The sequence below is a fragment of the Akebia trifoliata genome, chromosome 15 (genome assembly GCF_017979445.1).
Source record: "Akebia trifoliata isolate Shusen 1 chromosome 15, ASM1797944v1, whole genome shotgun sequence".
Lineage (NCBI taxonomy): Eukaryota > Viridiplantae > Streptophyta > Magnoliopsida > Ranunculales > Lardizabalaceae > Akebia > Akebia trifoliata.
Window position 1 is genome coordinate 806260 of NC_141389.1, and position 18136 is coordinate 824395.

Consider the following 18136-nt stretch of genomic DNA (forward strand, 5'->3'; position numbering starts at 1 on the left):
AAAGAAACATATTTACTTGAGAATATTTGAACTACTCCTATTTTTTTATAATTAATGACATGCCCTTTAACTATGATCATTTCTTATAGATCAATTTAAAAAAATACTTGTTTCTCTAATCAAAATTAGTAATCTTTACATACATAGATGATGATGACTACACCAATGATAATAATGGAGATGAGTATGGTTATCATCAAGCTGATATGGTCTATGTATATTAGATTTATTAAAATATATACATAATTTTAAAATTCGACTTGATTGTTCATCAAATTGGTTCAACTCAAAAATTAGCAAGTAGACATAAATGAGTCAAATAAAATTATATTAAATTTAATTTTAAATAAATAAATTTTTTATTTTATTTTTTTAGGTGTTTTTCTTTAAAAAATCTTCAAAAGATTCTTAATAGACTACTATTTTATTAGGTGGGATTTATTTTTAATTGGAGTGTAACAAGTAAAAGTTGGGCTGCCAATTGCAGATCTCTATATTTATGGTGTGGTACTTCATCACCAATGCACTTTGCAGTGTCGTTCTCTTCCTCAGATTTTTTTTTTTTTAATTTAAAAAAACACCATTTTACGAGGTAAAATAATCCAAATTATGAAGAAAACGACTCATTGAATTATGAAGTACCCATAATTGATTTCTCTCTCATGCATATAAACCAACCCAATCCTTCATTTTTTTTTTGAATCATAGATAGAAGCATAAACAAATATGTCTGAGAACACAGCAACTTTGTTGATCAAGAAGAAGGTTTACCATGAGAATTGCCCAGGTTGTAAGATTGATCAAATTAATGAGGTTAGAAAAGGGATTCCCTATAAGGAATTCTTGTATATTTGGCTTGTCTCAATGTGTACAGGTATATAATCTATCTTCACATAGTTTTTTCTTTTGTTTTTTTGCTTTATTTTTTTGTAAGTTTTGTTGTTCTAAGTTCTAACTATTTTTATACTAAATTTTCACTAAGGTATTAGCAGCTTTATGTGATGAACTTGGCTTAGCTTTGCTACCTTTCCCATTGTTTACTTGCACCAGCTCTTTGAATTTGTGGTGGTTCTAAGTGTTTTTTTGTTGTTAAGTTTTGTTGTTCTAAGTTCTAACCATTTTTATACTAAATTTTCACTAAGGTATTAGCAGCTTTATTTGCTACCTTTCACATTGTTTACTTGCACCAGCTCTTTGATTTTTTGGTAGTTCTAAGCTCTCTTTTTTTTGGGATAAATTTTGTTGTTCTAAGTTCTAACCATTTTTAAACTAAATTTTCAATAAGGTATTAGCAGCTTTATTTGCTACCTTTCACATTGTTTACTTGCACCAGCTCTTTGACTTTTTGGTGGTTCTAAGCTCTTCTCTCTCTCTTTTCCATTTTTTGATCAGTTTTGTTGTTCTAAGTTCTAACCATTTTTATACTAAATGTTCACAAAGGTATTAGCAGTTTTATGTGATGGGTTTAGCTTAGCTTTGCTACCTTTCACATTGCTTACTTGCACCAGCTCTTTGATTTTTGGGATATTTACGAAAAAGTGATCAACTTTTGACGAATTTACGATTCCGGTTCACAGTTCTTTTAATTATCAAAATATGAACGATAACGACTTCAAAGGTTTCTAAAGTGACTATTTCGCAGGTTTAAAGTGACTAATTGAAAATAGGCACGTTAAAAATGCCGAATTCGTTACCGTTCTGAATTTTTTTTAACGAAAATGTGATCATTCATGTTTTAGTAATTAAAACAACTAGTTAGCCGGAATCGTAAATAACTCATTTTCTGCTCACAAAATGGTAATTCATGCTCGATTTTTTCGAGGTTCTACGCTCTTGTTTTTTCTCACTTTTTTTTTTTTCTTTCATTTTTTGATATATGTTTTGTTCTAAGTTGTAACCATTTTTATACTAAATTTTCACTAAGGTATTAGCAGCTTTATGCGATGGACTTGGCTTTGCATTGCTACCTTTAACATTGTTACTTAATTACTTGCACCAGCTCTTTGATTTATTTTTATGTGGTTTTAAGTTTTTATTTATTTATTTATTTTTATTTTTTATGAATTTGGTTGTTATAAGTTCTAACCATTTTTATAATAAATTCTCACTAAGTTATTAACAGCTTTATGTAATGGACTTACCTTAGCTTTACTACCCTTCTTTTGGTTTTTGAGAACCCCTCCCCCACGACAAACAACCCCCTACACTCACAGCACAGAACCGTAAAACATTTGCATCAGGATATGCATAACCATAAATCTTTTCTTGTGTATCCAAAGGCAAATGATCTACGGCTCTGTGATGGGGGTGTATGTCAGAGGGGAGGCGTCTAATTACCATGACTCTTTTCCATATGGCTTAGCTCTAGTAATCAATAAATTGCATATTAACGTATGGTTTTCCCATATAATTGTGTTCTAATTTCTTTTTGGTTTTGTGGTTTTGTTTTTCAGTTTTGCCAATATCATCACTCTTCCCATTTATATACTTCATGGTATGTATTCTGTCACAGTGATAGTTTTAGGGTGGTTTGGTTTGGTTCGGTTTGGAGCGAGTTGCGGTTCGGTTCCAAGTTACAAAAATGGAGAAACGGTCAATTTGGTTCAGTTCTCGGATCAATCTAGTATAGAACTGAGAACCGGCCCCCTATGCAATAAATAAATAAATATATATATATATATAAAATAATTATTATGAATTATTTTAGGAGTTAAGACATAGATTAGTGCTCTTTTAGGGATAAACTAACGGCTTTGTTAATTATATGTTTGTTTTTTCATTAAAAAGTATTACTTACAATTTATAGAATATTGGCAACCCGTAGAACCGAACCGAACCAAACGGACTTTAGTTTGGTTTGGTTCCAGTGGAATTTGGTTCGGTTTTGATTCTTATTTCAGTGGAACCGACTCATGTTGGTTCAGTTCCAATTTGACCTCAAATTGAACCAAGTTGCACCCCTAAAATAACTAGAGAAAATATACATATTTTTATTTAGCACACCAACAAGATAGAGTGGCAAACGCACAAAAAAAAAAGAAAAAAAGATTGATTCATCATCTTTGACATCTACCAATCACTTGATTCCGAATCAACAAATTCATCAAGCAAATTAAAAAGTAATAAGAAATTTGTTGTGGGTTCTGTTATTTATGTTTCATCGGTTGGTAAAAAAATAAAAAAAAGTCTTAGATCTTTTCATGGAAGCTTAGAAAAAATTTCGTTGAAATTTTTTTTGCTTAAAAGTATTTCCTTAAAAAATAAATTTGTATGGTTTTGGAATATTCATAAGAGGATAAACTTATTTTTCTAAGAAAAAAAAATTCTAAGCTTCCAAACAGGAACTTAATGACGAAAAGTTCATATTAAAATCTTAGATGTTTTACACTTACCAGCATCATAATGAGATATATTTTCTAATGGAAGCTAGGAACAAGTGTGAAAGCTATATTAATTAGAATCATTGTGGGGTTACTAGTTCTAACAAAATATGTTGTGAGATCAAGATTGTGGTACAAAAATTTTGAATAAAAATTTCCAAACTTTACTAGAATTGAAGCACATTATCATATATATTTGAACTCCTATTAAAGGCCTATTTATTTCAACTCAGGTCAGGGACTTCCATATTGCAAAAATAGAGGAAGATATTGGTTTCTATGTGGGATTCGTCGGTGAGATATATCACTAATGTTGTGTATTTATTTCGACAATTTCATTTTACTCCTTTACATACAATTCAAGTAACACTACGTAAAAATTGCAAAATTCGACAAGAAAATTCAACAGGCCAAGGTCGACGAATTTTAGAAATTGAATTTCAAAGGCCTTGGCTTGTCAACTATGGGCTTTTTTTTATATTGTGTAACATCACTTTATTTCTTGAAGGTTCTTCATTTATGGTTGGAAGAGCTCTAACTTCCATCTTTTGGGGAATGATAGCCGATCGAATTGGTCGAAAACCTGTTATATTACTTGGAAGTATGTCAGTGTAAGTAGTATTAGAATTTTCATTTGATCTTTCTAAATGAAGTTTGATTGGGTTTACACTGACCAAATGATATCTATCTCAGGGTAGTATTCAACACTCTTTTCGGATTTAGTACAAACTTTTGGATGGCGGTTTCTATGAGATTTCTTCTTGGATGTTTCAATGGTGTATTAGGCCCGATAAGGGTACGCTCTCCTTATGCCATATAATAAAATTAATCTAAATTACTTTGTCAATTTCAAAGTGATACTAAGTTGGATTTCCATCCAGATGGTTTCGAACTATTGCAATTGTTTGACTTATTTCTTTCCCTATAGATACCTTTGTTGAGTGTATATTTTCCTCCACTCTCGGGTGTGTCATACCCCAATTAAGCCCCGTGACCCTCTTATATTCATATTTCTCCCCCTTTCCAACAGATCGATCTTTTGGAGTATTTGGTTGGTTAACATGGTATCAGAGCGCTCGGTTCGTATAGGTCATGAGTTCGATTCTTTCCACCTATATGGGTAAGGAGTAGTGTTGAGAGTATTTTTTTTTCCTCTACTCTTCCGTGTGTCATACTTATGTTAAGCCCCATGGCCTTCTTATATTCATGGTTCTCCCCCTCTCTAACAGATCATCTTTTGGAGTAGTTGTTGGTTGACATGGTATTAGAGCGCTAGGTTTGTATAGGTCATGGGTTCAGTTCTTTCCACCCTTACGAGTGGGGGGAGTGGTGAGTATATATTTTCCTCCACTCTCGGGTGTGTCATACCCCAGTTACGCCTGTTATATTCATATTTCTCCCCCTTTCCAATAGATTGGTCTTTTGGAGTAGTTGGTTGGTTAACATGGTGATAGAGTGCTAGGTTTGTATAGGTCACGGTTCAATTCTTTCCACCCTTATGGTTAAGGGGGAGTGTTGAGAGTATATTTTTTCCTCTACTCTCGGGTGAGTCATATCTAAGTTAAGCCCCGTGACCCTCATATATTCATAGTTCTCCCCCTCTCCAAAAGATTGGTCTTTTGAACTAGTTTGTTGGTTAACATCCTAAACATGTTATGAAGTGTAAGGGTCAATGTCATTTTAGCATGTATGAGTAATAATGTAAATATCAAGTTATTCTTGTACACTTCATTGTTTGGAATGCTTTAAAAAAAATTAAAATTTTTTTTCTTTCATTGTCGATTGGTTTAGATAGACTACAACTTACCCATTTAAGTGTAATGCAGGCATATGCTTCAGAAGTTTGCCGAGAAGAACATCGTGCTCTAGCACAATCAGTTGTAAGAACCTTTTCGTTTTTGACATTTATAAATATAAAAAAAATTATCTTTTATGTGGCATTATTAAAAATAGTACTATTTTTTACGACGAAACATTTGGAATAAAAAATATTAAGTTCACATTTCATTTCAGTCTGGTACATCAAGAGGAGTAGGACTAGTTATTGGTCCAGCTATTGGAGGTTTCTTTGCACAGGTATGGATCGATTTTCTTTGTAACTAAAACCCAATTGTAAATTATCATCCAAGCTATTAGACTGTTTTCTTATATGTGTCTAGACCAACACTTATAGGTGTGAATCATAAGTTGATAAATTTGGTGGTCCAACACAAAACCAATTGGCGGTGAGTGGATAGACCTAGGAGCTTTTACCGAGAGAGACAAGGCAATGAGTGTCCAGTGTGGACTAAGCTCAACACGCCCCGCATGTGTGTGGATATATGAATTGGGTGATGAGGAGAGAAAGGCCTGCTTTGATACCATGATAAATTTGGGGTCCAACTCAAACCCAATTGGCAATGAGTGGAGAGGCCCATGAGCTTTTACGGAGAGAGACAAGGCAATGAGTTTCTGATGTGGACTAAACTCAACACACCCCCGCATGTGTGTGGAGATATGATTTGGGTGACAAGGAGAGAAAGGCCCACTCTGATATCATGATAAGTTTGGGGGTCCAACTCAAAACTGCTTGGCAATGAGTGGAGAGATCCAAGAGCTTCTAAGGAGAGGGACAAGGCAATGAGTCTCCGATGTGAACTAAACTCAACACACCCCTGCACGTGTGGGCCAGACTGAGCCAAAGCACGTGGAGATATGAACTAGGTGACGTAGAGGAGAGAAAGGCCCGCTCTAATACCATGATAAGTTTAGGGGTCCAACTCAAAACCAATTGGCGATGAGTGAAGAGGCCGAAGATAAGGAGAGAAACAAGGCAATGAGTGTCCGAGGTGGGACAAAACTCAACGTAAGTGCCTCAGCAGAATCACGGGATTATTACACAATGATATCTATGATTCATGGTTGATATACTAAATATGAATTTTAAATGATTCATGACTTGTTCAAGACCATTATACTACAATATGAATTGATTTTCATGAAAGTTGTTTCTCATAAGTCATATAATACATGAATTTAATTTGTGATGTGCAACTGTGTTTCAGCCTGCAGAGAAATATCCCAATATATTTTCTCAAGATTCTCTATTTGGGAGGTATGTATTGCAAAATTTTGGCTTTCTTTTAGTTATTTTCTTTTGCACCACTTCATCCTTCCATGGTATTACTCAACTTGTCATGCCTCAAATTCTAAGATCCGCAATCCAGAACACGGGGTGTGAGGAAAATTTATAGTAATTCTATCAAATCGAAAACTTTCATTTTGTTGGGTACATCGTGACCATTCTAAATTATGAAAATAAATAACATTTTAATTCATCTACATTAATAATCTCACACTCCGAGTTGGGTCGGATCATGGATCGGGTAACGAATCTTGGAGATCGTGATGTGACACAACTCGTGCTGAAAATTTCATAATGTTAACATAATATGCATATTTTGTTGTAGGTATCCATATTCGTTACCCTGCCTTCTCATGTCGCTATTTTCATTGGGTGTAACCATCGCTTGTTGTTGGCTTCCAGTAAGTTTGCTTAAAGGTCTAAATAATTTTAATGTGTTTATGTTCGATGGTATGTTAAATATGATCATGAGGATTGGGAAATGGTCCTAATGCTTTTATGTTTCTTAGAATGATGATTGAGTTAATTCATGAATTAAATTGGTAATAAACTCATAAGGTAGTCAATCCTTTGTTTCTCTTCATTCCTCAAGGGGAATTCTCACAAGTTTTCACTTGGTCTAGGCCAATTAGAGGAAATTAAACCCTTTAACCACAACCCGTTGCTTCTCTTTCTTGTTGAGTATTGCTTTCTTTATTAATATTATGTCTTTTTTCTTTTCTTTTTTTTCATATTATTTTCAAGTTTCGTATCTTTTTTTAATTTCTTCATTTTTTGGGGGGTTATAATTCCATGCTATCTTCCAAAGTTTTGTTGAGTTTAGTCCCACATCAGACATTCATTGCCTTGTCTCTCTCCTTATAAGCTCCTGGACCTCTCCACTCATGGCCAGTTGGTTTTGAGTTGAACCCCCAAACTTATCATGGTATTAGAGCGGGACTTTCTCTCCTCTACGTCACCTAGTTCATATCTCCACGTGCTTTGGCCCAGTCCGGCTCACACGTGTGGGGGCATGTTGAGTTTAGTCTCACATCAGACACTCATTGCCTAGTATCTCTCCCTATAAGCTCCTAGGCCTCTCCACTCATTGCTAATTGGTTTTGAGTTGGACCCCCAAACGTGTCAAGTTTCTTGCTATTTTTTTCAAATGAAATATACAATTCTCAATAACTAAATAATTTATTTATGTATGCGACGTAGATATAAATGTATAGCATTATATCATTGACTTGACTAGTATTAAAACGATTATTAATAACGTCGAAGTTGATCATTTGATTTCATTTGTTATCTCACACTTTTTGGATTATTGTTGTAGGAAACATTGCACATGCATAATAAAAATAAAAACGAAAGTTGCAACTCATCGGAAGCATTGGAAGATTCTTCGTGTGGAACTAATGAGAAAAATGATATTGAAGGACAAGAAAGTGTGTCATCTTCTAAGCGAAGTCTCTTTAAGAATCGGTTTTTAATGTCAACTATCGCTTTATATTGTGTTATCTCACTTCATGAGATAGCCTATTCAGAGGTAACATTTCTCTTTAGTTGAAGGATTTAAATTCTAAATGTGACGTATATTACCTCTAATTGAGGATATAATAATTGCTACACGGTTTACCTGTTTTAGTACACTATTATGTATCCTTGTTTTTTTTTGTTTGGACAAGCTTGCATTATTGTGGCTGAATATCATAAAACATTTAATATTCCAAAGAATAATGATTTTCGGGTGCCCCCCTCTAACATACGCCCCCCATCAAAGAACCGTAGGTCATTTGTCTCGGGTCATGTAGAACCATAAATCTTTTCCTCTGTATCCAGAGGTAAATGATCTATGGTTTTGTGATGGGGTGTATGTCAGGGGGGGGGGGGGGGTTTCAGATGATCACGACTCCATTCCAAATATCCCCTTTGGTTACCTAGATGAATAAATTAATGCAGCTTAAAAGACAAGGACATGGTGACAAATCCAAAAGATAAATCTTTTGTTTCAGGCTTGACCAATTTATTTCCTGAAAAATTAATGTGGTATGTGTTAGCATAGTCCCACATCACTTGGATACTCTTGGGATGTGCAATGTATAAAGCAAGGTCAACCCTCTCCTTGCAAACCAGTTTTCAAGGATGAGTTAGGCATCAGAGCGGATGTGCCTTAGGGTTTTGTTGGGTTAGTACCTCCAGCCCTGGCATTGAGGGGGAGTGTTAGCATAGTCCCACATCGCCTGGATACTCCTAGGATGTGCAATATATAAAGTGGGGTAACCCTCTCCTTGCAAGACGGTTTTCAAGGATGAGTTAGGCCCATGAGCTTTAACAAATATGGACCAACATTTCAAACCATAAGGCATAGGCTTCACAGGCGTAGAATTTTTAAATAAATAATATAACATATATAAATGATTATTTTTGGAAAAATAAAGAATATTAAAGTAGAACTCTACATATTTCAAATCCACACAATTGAATTCCAAGTTTTAATCTTTACACATCAATAATACTATAAAATACTCTTCTTACAATCACTTTTATTTTTACAGGTATTCTCGTTGTGGGCTGTTAGTGATAAAAAGTATGGCGGATTGAGCTTTACATCTCAAGATGTTGGTGAAATTCTTGCAATCTCAGGTGCATAAATACCCATGCATGTTAATAACATCAAAAAGCATATTCTTGGTGCTTGTATATCTTAAGTAAAAGCACAAATTATTATATGAAAAATACAATTATCTTACCATATATATAGGGGAATGCTAACGTCGAAGACCTCATGGGGATCTTTGAGATTTAAACATCCAAAATCTTTCCAGTAATTTGCAAACTTTTACATTGTTGTAATATGGTTAGGCAAATTTTTGAGCCAACTATTCAAGATAAATTTATATTCCATTTACTAAGTATAGCACATAGGCACAATAGGATACTAATGTTGTTATTACAGATCACACAAATACTTCTACAATTCTTTACCCCATCATACATTAGTTATCTTCTAAAGTCCTGTATTTTTCATATTATCTAGAACCAATAAAGATATATAAATGAGGCTATGTGAAGACTTATACTTTTTTAACTCTAATTTACTGAAAACTTGTGGAATTATTAGGCCTTGGTCTTTTACTATTTCAACTTTTGCTATATCCGCCGGTTGAGAAGATCTTTGGGGCCATCGTTGTTTGTCGCCTTGCAGCGGTATACTTTCAACACCTTTTTTCATCGTTCTTTGAAGTTAGCATCTTTGCATTTTATTTACACTCTTTAGACACTAATATTTTATTGATGCTTACATCATGCAGCTTATATCAATTCCAATCTTAGCAAGCTACCCGTTTATAGCTAAGCTATCAGGCTTCACTCTTCAATATATAATAATCAATTGTGCTTCCTTGTTGAAGAATATTCTCTCTGTAAGGACATCTCAATTTGAAACTTTATATTTTTAAATTTTCCAATATACTTCTATAAGAAGAGATGAAAATTTGGCGTTGTCTCGTCCAACATGGTATCCATATTCTTGTACACACACACACACATATATATATATACTTTAATCAATGTATTTAACATGTTCATCCTTTCTTTAGATCATATCCTAATTTATTTTTTTCTTGAGAAACTTCATCTTATAAAGATTCTTTGATGGAAATTAGGTGTCCATTCTCACTGGATTATTCCTTATGATGAACAATGCTGTTGTAAGTTACCACCCTTACCAACTCAAAATAAAAATTCCTGCACTCTTCAATTCTTTTCCACCTCAATTTGCCACCACAACTCATAATCATTGAAAATACAATGCAGCCCCAACACCTAAGAGGAGCTGCAAATGGCATATCTATGACTGCTATGTCCGTTTTCAAAGCCATTGGTCCTGCCGCGGCAGGTGCTCTGTAAGTATCTAATGAAATTGTTTATTTCTTATTCAGAATGATTATGTTCTTGAGAGAAAACAACACAGTATGTGCTCACAGTGAGACTGTTATTACTTTTGACCATTGGATTACACCTAAGTTGGTTTTTTGTATGAAGAAGAATTGGTTGGCAAAGGTATAAATATCTTGCAAGGAAAGAAAAGAAATATGGAACGTGTTGAGTGTATATTTTCCACCACTCCCAGGCATGTCATACCCCAATTAGGCCTCGTGGCCATCTTATATTCATAGATCTCCCCATCTCCAAAAGATTGGTCTTTTGGAGTAGTTGGTTGGTTAACATGGTATCAGAGTGCTACGTTCGTATAGCTTGTGTGTTCGCTTCTTTCCACCCTTATGGGTGAGGAGTGTTGAGTGTATAGTTTCCTCCACTCTCTGATGTCATACCCTAGTTAATCCTCTTGAGCCTCTTATTTTCATTGTTCTCCCCCTCTCCAAAAAATAGGTCTTTCGGAGTAGTTGGTTGATTAATATGGTATCATAGTGCCAGGTTCATAGGCCGTGGGCTTGGTTCTTTCCACCCTTATGGGTGAGTGGGGAGTGTTGAGTGTATAGTTTACTCCACTCTCAAGTGTGTCATACCCCAGTTAATCCCTGTGAGCCTCTTATACTCATAGTCTCCCCATCTCCGAAAGATAGGTCTTTTGGAGTACTTGGTAGGTTATGATATGAGAATGCTAGGTTCATATTGGTCGCAGGTTCGATTCTTTCCACCCTTTTGAGTGTTGAGTGTATATTTTCCTCCACTCTTGGGTGTGTCATGCCCAAATTAATCCTCATGAGCTGCTTATAGCCATAGTTCTCTCCCCCTCTCTAATAGATCGGTCTTTCGGAGTAGTTGGTTAGTTAACATGGTATCAGAGTGCTAGGTTCATATAAGTAACGGGTTCGATTCTTTCCAACCTTATGAGTGAGGGGGAGTGTTGAGTGTATATTTTCCTCCACTCTCAGGTTTTTCATACCCAAGTTAATCCTTGTGACCCTCTTATATTCATAGTTTTCCACGTCTCTAAAACATCTCTCTTTTGGAGTAGTTGGTTGGTTAACAAAATGTTGCCGCAGAATCCATGGAGTATTGAGATTTGATGCAGGCACTCCACTCTTTTAGAATAATGTGCCATGTAACATAGCTTCTTACTAATTCATGAGTTGTTAAATGTTTTATTTATTTATGGGTAAGTTGGACTTGAACCCATGACCTCAAAGTTGCTTTGCAATGTGTCAAACCAGCTAAGATATGGGTCCAAACCCAAGTTGTTACATGTTACTTATGGGTTTAACAAAAGTATGACACATGAACACAAACCACTGAGTGCACACAAATGCTTGTTCTGTTTTTGTTAATGGATTTGTGGTTGTATATAGTATCTTTAGCTGCATTGTGCTCTTGCAAGTCCTACTTTTTTTAAGTTGTTCGACTTATTAATTTTGCAGTTTCTCGTGGTCAGAAAAGCGTCAAGTTGCTTCCTTCCTCCCAGGTATGGAGTCTCGTTCAATCTTACTGAAACCCATCTTAAGTTTCAGATTTTACTCTTTGGATATGCTTATGTGCATCATTTTGGCCATTGTAGGATTTGTTTTGTGATTATTGATGGTGTTGTATTTAGTTCCTGCTTAGAATAAGTTGGTTATATCTTTTTAAATATATAAATAGAAAAAAATTCAATAAAAATTAAAAAAGGGTCCTTATCTGCCACCTCTAAAGCCTCGGGATCTTTTTTGAGTGCCTCATCTAATCATCCAATGACTTTGAAAGCATTGATCCAAACCATTTAATAAGTGAACTCTTGGACAAGATTGTAACTCAAAATCAATTCCATCATACACATCCAACAGTGAAAGTTAAAAATTGATTTTGGGCACAAGTGGAAAACTTTTCTCGAGGAAACTTTTATCGATGATTAAGCTATGATTGTGTTGTTCCTTAGTTGCCTTGTAGTTGTAGGAGTCCCGCATTTGTAGAATCACTTCGTTCAACATATTGTGCACTATGTTTAGACTATTAACTATTAAGTGCATGTTATTCGAATATAAATGATTATTATAATTTTTTTTTAACTTAAATGCACGCGGGAATCAATTTATGAAGAAACCGATTACATTACTTGGGGAAATAGTGCATTTATATTGAGTTTTAACTTTTTGGTTGAAATACGTTGTTCATCGAGAAAATTTTGTGGAAAGGAAATGTGGGTGTCTTTTGATGTCAGGACTTAATGAAGTAAAATTATGAAAATTCAACTTATCTTTCCATTAAGTTTCACTCGATGAGACGATTGTCACTTGTTAATATAACCTTAGATCGACTATATCTATTTATTGTTGCAAAGTATATCTATATTGACTTTCTTTTTTCATAATCAGATATTGATTCCAATTCTCTAATCTAAATGCAGGTAATCAGATGGTTTTCTTCGTGTTAAATCTAATCCTATTGATCGGAGTACTCTTGACCTTCAAACCCTTTTTGCGACAACCTCTAGTGAATCAGACTTAGATGATGGTCTCCATGATCGTCCAATCGATTTCCTTTTTCGAATTACGTTTTAAAGAAAGAAAAGGCTTTATGTTTCTCAGACTTATTTATTATATGTACTATGCTTTCTCTTGTGAGTTTCTATCAAAAATCATGTTATGTGATTACTTGTTTATGTGATTACATAGGGGTTCGGTTATCGTTTGGTTCGGTTCTATACATGCTCGATTGAGAACTGAACCAAATTTATTGGTTTTTCATTTTCTTAATCCGGAATTGAACCGCAACTTGTTCCAAACCGAACCAAGCCATCCCAAAGCTATCGGTTTGGTTCGGTTCTCGATTTGGACCGGATCAAGTTGCACCCCTAATTCTATGCACTGCCACGCCAGGGGAGTCAGATTATCATGATTCTTAGAGAAATACTTGCTCTATCACTATTCACTAGGATGTGACTGTGGTCTTTTATGAGAGACAAGTAGAAAATGATCAACATACCCTTGTCTTCAATCTCTCACCAAAAACCCTTGGTTTTTTATCTCCAGAAACCTCAATCTTCAACCTTGGGTTTTGGTGATAAGATCGCGGACTTGATTAATTACTTAATTTTTTTATACTATTTTATCCTTAAACCAATGTGAAGAAAATAAATAATTTTTTTCCCTAAATAACTTTGACAAATAAATCAACAGTTGTAGACAATGATTTCTCAAGGGAAAATCAAGGATTTACAGTTTTGCATGAAAAAATAAATTCATAATTGGCAAATAAATTAAAATTTTCACCCTTAATGATTGAATAAGTTGACAATGGTGGATTTTTGTAATGTTGAGATTATAATTCGAGCAACCTTTGTAATGTTTGAAGAGCATGTTTTAACTTTTAATTGGGGTGTGATAAATAATTTTAAAAATTGGGTTGTAATAAGTAAAAGTTGGGTTGCCAATATTACTTCTCAAAAACAAATGCTTCAATGATTATAAACTCTTACATAAAATGAGATGGGTGACCTCTTTATACATATATGATGTGTGATTCCCTAATTTTTTTTAAACGAATGAAATGGCTCTTACTTTGTTGGGAATATTTGAGATATCTCTCCTTCTGCTTTCAAGTAGGGCCAACAATGTTCCAAAATATACCCGATGTTCAAATCGATCTGTTCCGAAAAAAACATAAAAAATCGAATTTTCATATCAGATTCAAACCTATTCCAATCAGTTCCCAAAAAAATCTGATCCGAATATATTTTAATACCTTTTTATTATTCTTAATTTCATATAAATACATATAAATAAAATATTTTAGTCTTTTAATTTATGTTTCCCTCTATATTTATAGTTGGAAAATATTTTTTTTTTTTTAATTTTATACGATTATATATTTTTAAATTTTTTGAACATTGATCATTTGAAAATAAGGCATGCGTTCGAATCAGATTCGAGTCGCATATTTATTCATCTGTTCGGATCAGATCAAGTACATGGTTAAAATTTTTCAAAATAATATCGATCAGATACAGAACCAATTCGTTGCCAACCCTACTTTCAAATCAATGATATGCCCTCTTATCCTTAATCGATTATTTGTAAAAGAGTCTCGATATTATCACCATCACCATCATCGTCGTCATCATAAACAGATGAAGAGGAGTGTTACTCCAAAATTTTGAAAGAGAATGGTTGATTCAAAGTCTTTTTTTTCAAATTTGATGAAAGAGTAGTGGGTGGAAGGACTTGGAATGGTATCCCTCAATTTGTGGCAAAATCTAATGCACTACATTAAAAAACATTTGATTGTGTGGCCAATACACATAACGGCCGTACGATTGTTTAGTCAATTGTAACTGTCAACGTTTATCATTGGTTGCTTCTTTGACAAATTGATCTTTGGTCCCATAACTTTGTAAGAAGTTCAGACCCATTTTCGTCTTTTTCGTGTTTGATGTACGAAGGATGGTTCGTCGAAATAACATAAGAAAAAGACTACCCCTGCCTTGGAGGGATATATAGGATGGTTCCTCGAAACATCCTAACTAGTAAATCCCATCATTTTTTTACATTTCCGAAATTACCCCTGTTTTATTTAATTAACATTCTTATAAGGACAATGGTAACGTAACATTAAAATATACATTTCTGACGTCGATGTGTATCAGAATCATAGAAGCTTTCATCGATATCTCAATGAAAAACATTTATGGTTCTGACATGCATTCAAGTCAGAAATATACCTCACGTCGTACATTTCGATGTTACTACAACACGACTCTTCTGATAAATATGTTAGTACTTTAAGTAAAGGTTTGTAATAGGATTGTAATATGGGCACGTTGAAAATCAAGTTAAAGAACCCTCAACTTGACCATCAGGTTAGAACTCATTAACCGAACAACATGAGTCACGTGTATTGAAAAGAATAATGTTGAAGTGACCTCATGTCAAGAAGTGCGATAAGAAGCTCCAGGTTGAGGTCACTCCAGCATAATTCTATTGAAAATCACTTAAAATGGGAATAATGTTAATGTGACCTCAGACTGAAATCTCATATCGCACATCTTGACGTGAAAGTGCATGGTAACCATAGATACTTTTTCATCTATGATTCCTATCCACTTTCATGTCAAAAAGTGCAATATGAGATTTCAACTTGAGATCACTTTACCATAATTCTATTGAAAATCACTTAAAATGGGAATAATGTTAATGTGACCTCAAACTGAAATCTCATATCGCACATCTTGACGTGAAAGTGCATGGTAACCATAGATACTTTTTCATCTATGATTCCTATTCACTTTCATGTCAAAAAGTGCAATATGAGATTTCAACTTGCGATCACTTTACCATAATTCAAAATGAAAACCTTTAACCATTTAGAAACTCTCTCCACCAACCAATCACTTGTTTTTTCGCAATACACATCACTTCATGCCATTGGTTCATCAGTTTAACATAGAAATTTATTAATAACAAGTGTGTACTTGTTCGCTATTTGACAAAATCAATAGCATTAACATCACAATGAAGTGACCTCCAATTGGAATCTCATATCGCACTTTTTTACGAGCGATTGAAAAAGCGTCTATGACTGCTATCCACTTTCATGTGGTTCAGATTGCCAACGCCGTACGAGACAACCATTAATGGTACAATGAAGTTCATGATGGTAGGTCCAATACAAATAACGGCCGTACGTTTGGTTTGTCAATTGAAACCGTCCAAGTTAACTATTTTGGTTTTTTTTGTGGGCAAATTGATATTGGCGTTTGTTTGTTATATTCTCGTCCCCACAAATATTTGCATTTTGATATGAAAGGCACGTTACAAGAAACTTAAATGTTCCGTACCACTCCTTTCAAAAGGTTATAAGAAGCAGCTCAGATCCATTTTTCTCTTTGTCTTATTTACTAGATCAAGGATGGTTCCTCGAAATATCGTAAATCCCAACGTTTTGTTTGCTTTTGCATACTTGCAGGGTTAGGATAGTTCGTGGAACCATCGTAATTCCCAAATTTATTTATTTTTTCATTTTCCAAAGAGTGGTGATAATATGAAACTCCCCACGTGTGGCATACTCAATTAACTCCCTTGACGTGGGGTGTGTCAAAACCAAACTTTATGCTTCGGGATACACAAGCACACATCCTCATAAATTTGTGAAATTGTGTATATGGGGATGTACGGTATGATTTTGGGACACCCACGTTAGGGAGCCGATTGAGTATGCCACATGGAGGAGTCATATTATCACGACGTATTCCCAAATTACTCCTGCTTTATTTAACATTATATATTGATAGGATACATGCAAGTTTATTACCAAAGACTAATGATAATCTGACTCGGAAAAAGCCATACGAAATTCACTGGCTAACGTGGATGTGTGTACAGAACCATAGATGTTTTCTTTGTGTATCCCAAAAAAACAAAAAGATCAATGGTTTTGTGCACATGCCATGTCAACGAGGGACTTTTTTTTACTCCGTTATTGCAATTCATTACAAAAATTAGGATATATGCTTGATTAAAATTTCTTATAAAAATATTAAATCATCTTTTATTATTAAATATATTATATAAAAAATAATAATTTAAAATTATATATATATATATATAGATATATATATATAATTTTAGAAAACTAATTAACTTTGTGGAATTGAGATTTGATGTTATAAAAGTCTTTTTGTAATTTAAAATAACAAAGTGACTGAGGGGATTTTGAAAACATAATAGAAAAGATATTTTTGTAATCTTTGGAAAGGAACTAACCCAACAACAGTTATATGGATCGAGGATTCTAATATATGAAAATGACCTTAATGATGATAAGATTAAATATAAATGTGGGGGCATTTTGGGATAGATTAAATGATAAACTTGGGGGTCCAACTCAAAATCAATTGGCAATGAGTGGAGAGACTCATAAGTTTTATAAGGAGAGAGACAAGGCAATAAGTGTCCGATGTGGGACTAAACTCAACGCACCCCCGCATGTGTGGGCCAGATTGGGCCAAAACACGTGGAGATATGAATTATATGACATGAAGTAGAGAAAGACCCACTTTGATATCATGATAAATTTGGGAGTCTGACTCAACACCAATTGATAATGAATGAGAAGCTAGAAACTTATAAGGAGAAAGACAAGGCAATGAGTGTTCGATGTGAGACTAAACTCAACATTAAATTTTTTTTTTGACTAAACACTTGACTGACATGGCACGGACACAAAACCATAGACATTTGTCCTTAGGATACACAACTGTCCATCTTTTAAGAGGATGTGCAGTTGTGTATCCCGAGAAAAAAGATCTATGACTCTATGTTCATGCCACGTCAATCGAATATTGACAGATTGAAGACTTTATAGTTAGAATATCAGCACTCTGAAGATAAATATAGAATGAGATAATTTTTATTGGCACTCCAACTTTTACCTATTCAATTAAAAGTAAAAAAAAAAAAAAAGTTAATAATAATAAAGAAATAAGTAGGGAGGGGGAGAATGGCCATAAGGCTCAATATTTAACTCATTTTTGCAATTAGAACATTAAATCAAAATTGTATGGAGATTTTGTTATATTTATTTAATTATGATTGATACAATCTTTTATCTTGATATTCACATGTTTCATATAAATTTCTTGTTTTAGTTATTATATATTGATATAGACTTGTTTTTAGGAAGATAATTTAATCATGTAAAAAATATTTAATCC

The 18136-nt window shown here is 34.0% G+C and overlaps 1 protein-coding gene across 2 annotated transcripts; it reads left to right on the forward strand.

Annotated features, from left to right (window-relative positions):
* Positions 1-663: 663 nt before the first annotated feature.
* On the forward strand, positions 664-13095 carry LOC147383761 (putative peptide/nitrate transporter At3g43790). 2 transcript variants are annotated; one of them, XM_086425023.1, is made up of 17 exons: positions 667-874; positions 2454-2494; positions 3614-3674; positions 3889-3991; positions 4074-4176; positions 5207-5260; positions 5394-5456; positions 6425-6474; positions 6830-6905; positions 7823-8035; positions 9045-9132; positions 9611-9696; positions 9801-9911; positions 10155-10199; positions 10306-10394; positions 11871-11914; positions 12833-13095. In XM_086425023.1, exons 1-17 carry the CDS (start codon positions 727-729, stop codon positions 12931-12933), a joined length of 1476 nt encoding a protein of 491 aa, XP_086281149.1. In that variant the 5' UTR covers positions 667-726; the 3' UTR covers positions 12934-13095. The 2 variants fall into 2 exon arrangements, with proteins under 2 accessions (XP_086281150.1, XP_086281149.1); XM_086425024.1 differs by lacking the exons at positions 11871-11914; positions 12833-13095 and having other exon boundaries at positions 664-874; positions 10306-10398.
* The last annotated feature ends 5041 nt before the right edge of the window (positions 13096-18136 follow it).